This window comes from Solanum lycopersicum, chromosome 6 (genome assembly GCF_036512215.1).
Source record: "Solanum lycopersicum chromosome 6, SLM_r2.1".
Taxonomy (NCBI): domain Eukaryota; kingdom Viridiplantae; phylum Streptophyta; class Magnoliopsida; order Solanales; family Solanaceae; genus Solanum; species Solanum lycopersicum.
In genome coordinates this window covers 39,328,573-39,334,572 of record NC_090805.1, presented here as the reverse complement: position 1 = coordinate 39,334,572, position 6,000 = coordinate 39,328,573, and the positions used below count along the sequence as shown (strand labels likewise).

Below are 6,000 nucleotides of genomic sequence, written 5' to 3'. Positions count from 1 at the left end.
ATATCAAGTTAATAGATCCAATTTAACTTTGAAAATTAGTTAAATTGACTTTCGAAAAGCGCAACATAACAAATAAAAATAAACACAGAGAGTAGCTTTTGAAAGGTATTAAATACATCCCTCTGTCCCAATTTATATGACACATTTTATGTTTTGAGAGTCAAAAAGTTTAAGTTTGACAGGAAATTTGCGCATGAAATCTTCAATTTTTTTAAAAATGAAATTTTTATATTTGTAAACTACGTAAAAAGTACTATGAGTCACAATAATGGATAATTTCAAATATTTAAAAGATCTATGAAAAATTTACGGTCAAAGATAGAGTTGTTTGACTCTTGAAATCCGAAGACATATAAAATGAGACGGATGGAGTAAGAAATAGGCTTAAAAAAATGAGGAACTTACAAAAATGACTATAGTATTAGAGATATTAAGGCTTCATTTGTTTCCATTAAGATTAAGAGGTTAGAATCTGAATACACATCTGAATATTGAGATTTGCATTAAGATTTAGGGTGTTTTGATCCGAATACACATATGAATATTAAGATGTGGTCTCTAAATCTAAACACTAAATAATTAATACTATTTGTTTTCAATATCTGAATGTGCATGTGAAATTAACATTAAATTAATAGTCTTGATTTTTTTCATTCAAAAACCTTGATAAACACCAATACACCAACAGTTTTTGACACAGTCAATACAAAAAAATTATTAATATAAAAAAAACTTAAAAGGATTTATGAAAACTTATCAGTTCAAAAGGGAAAAAATGATGTTTGATTACAAAAAGAGAGAAAGAAAGTTTTTAGTTATAAGATAAAAAGGCACGCTTAAAGCAGAAAAGTGATGATTTATTATTTGATAACTTATTAAATAAGTCTGAATGTTGTTAAGAGTCTCCTGCAAATCTAATTCATTCAGACCTATTAAGAGGCATTTTAAAAAATAAAACAAATGAATTTAATGCGCTGAATCTGAATGATTCAGATTCAGACCTAAAAATCAAACGTACTTAATAGATTGAATTTGAATGATTAAGATTCAGACCTCCATTAAGTGCAAGCAATTGAGGCCTAAATTGGAATAATTATATGTATGATATTTATTTATTTTTAAAAAAAAGACTACATTGTATGTCTATATTTAAACTATAGTCATTTTTGTAAGTTCTTCTTTTATTATATATTGATCCTAATTTATATGTATATGGTGTGCCCAGATACATGCAAAGTAGATACATTTAATTATGTGTATCTAAATGAATTGTAACTAAAACAAGCAAATCTCTCATTGTTCTCTGAACTTCTGATTTTCTTTTTCTAAAACAACTTCATATTTTTACACTTTTTTTTTATTTTCCTCAAAATATACGTGACACAAAAAAAAAACACTTCTCTCTTCTAATGAAATGACATGTCACATTATTCGTTTTTTTAATAACAATTCTCTAACACTTTTTAATCATCCGTTTTATACCCCATGAAAGAATTATTATTTTTCCATATTGTTGAAAAAAGGAATTTCTAATTTTGTTAAAATGCTATGCCACATTTTTTTTAACTCTGTTACTTTTAATAAATTTCCTTTCATTTATATATTATATTTGAAAAAACTGCATTTATATTTATCTATTTTATCATATCAAGAGAAAAATAAAAATAAATTTTATTTTACTTTTAGGATTAATTATTCATTCTAGATTATTTTTCTACTTCTAGTTGTTTACTTTAGCATAACAAGAGAAAAATAATTTAATTTCCTATTATTACGTTTAACATTAATTATTTATTCAAAACTATTTCTCAAATCCTTAAAGAATGATCAAAGTTTTAATGGGATGCCATGCTTCATTATTTAGTTTTTTGGTTTATCAATAACATTTTCTAACTGCGCTTATTATATTTGCTTTAGTTCTAGAATCTCTATATAGGGTAAACCTAGTTTTACTCTTTCCGTCCGATTTTATATATTTGCTCCATATAAATTAAATATATTTCTTTAAAGATATTAAATAAAATGATAATTTTATTATATCACTCTTTAAATATAATAAATTTGATATTATAAAATTATGTTGACAAATGGCTTTAACATATAGTAAGAGTGAATTAGAAATTAAGTGATAAATTATCTTTTAATTTTCTAAACTAAATAAATAAAAATAAATATTTATTTATAATATAAAAATTAAAATGGACAAATGGAATTGTTACTTGATTTTTAATGAATACGTGAAAACTATTCTCTAACGTTACTTTCTTTTCTTTTTACTTGTTTTTAATGAGCATTATGTATTAAGTGAATGATTTAGAATAAATAATTAATGTTTGAAGTAATAATAACAAAATAATTTTTTTTTGATATTGCTAAAAATAAACAATTAAAAATAAAAAATAATATAGAATGAACAGTTATACTAAAAGTAAAAATATAATTTCTTTTTATCTTTCTCCTGATGTAATAAAATAGATAAATAATTTTTTTTAACATCATAAACAAACAAAAATAAATTTATTAAAAATAGACTAAATTTAAAGTATGATATGACATTTTTAACAACATTAATTTTCTTTTAATAATATTGAAAAGTTATAAATTTTATTGGGTATAAGAAGTTTTTTTTTTTTAAAAACATAGAAAATAACATGACAGGTCATCCTAGAGAAAATAAATTTTTATTAGTTATATTTTGAGAAAAACAAATATAATTAAGTTGTTATTACAATCTAAAAAAGAAATTAAAATAATATTCTTAGACAATTTTCCATATATAGATATGGATGACTTTTTAGAAAATTTAGTAATAAAGTCATTTGGTAAAATGTATTAAAATTTTTTTCCCATCAATTAGCGTTATGTATTATTAATCTTAACTAATGTAATTTCGTCAAGTTTGAGGGCCGTTTTTATCATTTACATGAAATGGTGGTAAGTGTGTATTCACATAGGATATATATATATATTCGCGCTGAGAGAAGAAGGAGGAGGAAGAGTGTGAGACTATGGAAGCTCCGAAGCTATTGCTGTTGATTTTGCTGATTCCTTGCGACTTGTTTATCGGAAAATCCCTCGGAGACGGCGTCACTCATGAAGAATCCAAAGAACTCAGGGATGAGGTAACCTTATGTCTCTTTTCCTTATCAATTGTTCACAAGCAGATCGACAAAATTGTTGGACGTTTTGAAATGTTGATCATCAACTTCAATTATTGATTGCTTCTTTTACTTGCAAATGTAGTTGTGTGAAGTGTTCTTTGATCGATACAATTGATCGCTGCATTAAATTAGTTGTTTTTTGAGAATCCACTGACAGCTCTCCGATAGGAATTTTAAAGTTGAATTAACGGAGGATATCGGTGTCAATTTGAGATTAAAATGTTTTCTTTATGATGAGAAAGCTTCCGTTTTGAAGCGGCTGAAGATATGATAGAGAAATGTGAAAGGAATAAGTAGGTATATACAGTGGCATGGTGATTGATGTTGAAGGGTGCATCATTGGACATACTAGTCTATTTCTCGTTTGGAAAAATCCAAACAATTGGTTCCCTTCTTTTAGAAGGGGAAGAAGTATTTCTTTTTCCTTCCAACATTATATCTGCTTTTACTATTAATCTCGCCTTTATATCCTAGTTCGGAACTAGGGTGGTTAAAGGAAAAAAATGTGACAGAAAGTTGGGTAGATAATATCTTGTTCTTTTTTATGCTTAGTGTTCCCTTTCGATTTCAAAATTAATGATGTGATTAGAAGTTTGTGATGTTCCGTTACTTTTTAGGTGCGTGAGATGTTCTACCATGCATTTAACGGATACATGAACCATGCTTTTCCACGCGATGAGTTAAGGCCTTTATCTTGTGGAGGAGAAGACACACTTGGTGGCTATGCCCTAACATTGGTAACAAGACAGCTTTTTTGTTAGACTACTAGTTTTTCTTGATAAACATACAGTAAGTGTTCCAATCATGCGTTTTTTTACAGATTGACTCATTGGACACCTTGGCTTTGCTTGGTGACAGAGAGCGCTTCACTGCTTCTGTTGAATGGATTGGTAAAAATCTTCGGTTTGATATTGTGAGTATGGAATTTGTATAAAAACATAATGAACTTAGGAATGAACAATTTTGCTCTTTAATAGACATTGCCTTATGAATTTCAGATCATTAACTTGTTAAAGTTGGATTTAGAAGCAGTCATCTGACTACGTGAAAGTTCTTTTTTTCCATTAACTCCTTTTGAGTGCCATGGAAAGGTGGTCTCGAATCTGAACATAATCATTCCTGTCTATTGATGGGTAATCACGTACTGTAGCCATAATGCTTCGAACGTTGAATATATAAGTGTTGATGCTTGGGGCCTTGTGTTCAACTTGTATGACAAAACCGAACTTAAGAATAATCAAGAAGTTTGACGAGGTTGAACTAAAGTTGTGATCTCCCTATGCTTGCTTTTATCAGCTCAGCAAATAACTGACTTGTGTTAATTTAAGTTACTAATAAATGAGGAATACTAAACAATTCATATTTCTTGTAAAAGGATAGTCATTTTTATGATTAGCTAGCTTTATCTTGTATGCTTAGAGTTTGCTGCTTGCTGTTTACAGCTCGTTGACATAGAATTAGCCTCTTTTGCATGCCTCATGGCTCACTCTGGAATTTATCCATTTAAAACTAGCCTCAATGTTTGATATCTGTGCTTATTTTCTGTGTTTTAGGGAAGACATCTATTAAAAAAATGGTTAGAATGTGATAATAGTTCAAATATACTGTCCACTTCTATGCCGAGATTAGGTTATGTTTGATAAAGACGAAAACTAGTACACCAAAATCTGAAATCTATTTGAGTTGTTGAGCTGTAAGAGTTAAAAGGATGAGTTTTGTGAATTTTGATATATTTCAAAACAAAATTGAAGTGGCAATTCGACATGAAACTAAGGTGCAAATTATGAGTATAAACATGTTTACAACTATTCAGATTTAATGTTGGGGTTTTCTAATATATAGAAATGGTAACTATTAAATGGAAATGGAAATGGAAATTAATATTAATTCTTTATACAAGAGATAGAACTAAACTTTACTTGAAATAGTGTAGCATTTATTAGGTATTGTTTGGATTGCTGAAATATGTTTGATGACTAGTATACTTCTTACGGTTTACCCAGAAAAATAATTTCTAGTCTATTGGTACATTCTAGTTTTTACTGTTGAATTAGGTGAGCAAACAACCCTATATTCACCTTGTCGTAATCTGCTTTGTATCTACATGAAGAGGGTTTAGCTCGGAGTTCCAATACTTTTGACTAGAATCCAAGTTTTTAAGATAAGAGCAAAAAAAAAAACGCTGTTCTTATATGCTGCTCCTAAGTTGCTCAGGCTCTTCGTTTTCGGTGCCGCACCCTTGTTGACACGACAGGGTGTGGGATCCATACCCGCTTTCTATAATCAAAACAAAAACTAAGTAATATTGAAGAAAATGGAATATCTTGTATATATAAATTTGTATTTTTACTCACTGTCCTTTAATTACCTTCCAAGATTCTCCTCTTGATCAATATTTTCTCCTCAAGTTTTTCACATAACATCTCATAATTTAGGTCATATAACTCCATTTTTAAATTTTATATATTTGAATTATTTTTAGCCGAATACCCGCAACCATATCCATATATGGATCCGTATCCCCAAGTCTTAAAATCTAGATCATTGAGGATCCAACCTAGATACACACCCATATCTTACACCCACACTCGAGTTGAGCAACTTACCTATGCTTTATTCCTTCCTAAAAAGTTTTTACCTTGTAAGGAGATTGTTGGAGTAGTACAGGGTTAGGAAGAAAGACTTACACATGGTGTTCATTGACCCCAAAAAGGCATACAGTAAAATTCCTAAACCTAGGGAGGTCTATGGAGGTGTTTGGAGTCTAGAAATGTACTTGTGGCCTACATTAGGGTAATTTAGGACATGCACTATCAACATGGAGCCAAGGCTAGGGTAA

General features: G+C 28.9%; 1 protein-coding gene across 2 annotated transcripts in view; it reads left to right on the top strand.

Moving 5' to 3' along the window:
• Positions 1-2,904: 2,904 nt before the first annotated feature.
• The window catches only part of LOC101256095 (alpha-mannosidase I MNS4), a 28,137-nt gene continuing 25,041 nt past the window's right edge, over positions 2,905-6,000 (top strand). The window contains exons 1-3 of one of the 2 annotated variants that reach the window (XM_004240986.5): positions 2,905-3,122; positions 3,779-3,898; positions 3,982-4,074. In XM_004240986.5, coding sequence (XP_004241034.1) covers positions 3,009-3,122; positions 3,779-3,898; positions 3,982-4,074 — 327 coding nt within the window. In that variant the 5' untranslated portion in view covers positions 2,905-3,008. The remainder of the gene's footprint in view (positions 3,123-3,778; positions 3,899-3,981; positions 4,075-6,000) is intronic. The other variant, XM_010323953.4, reaches the window with a different exon arrangement.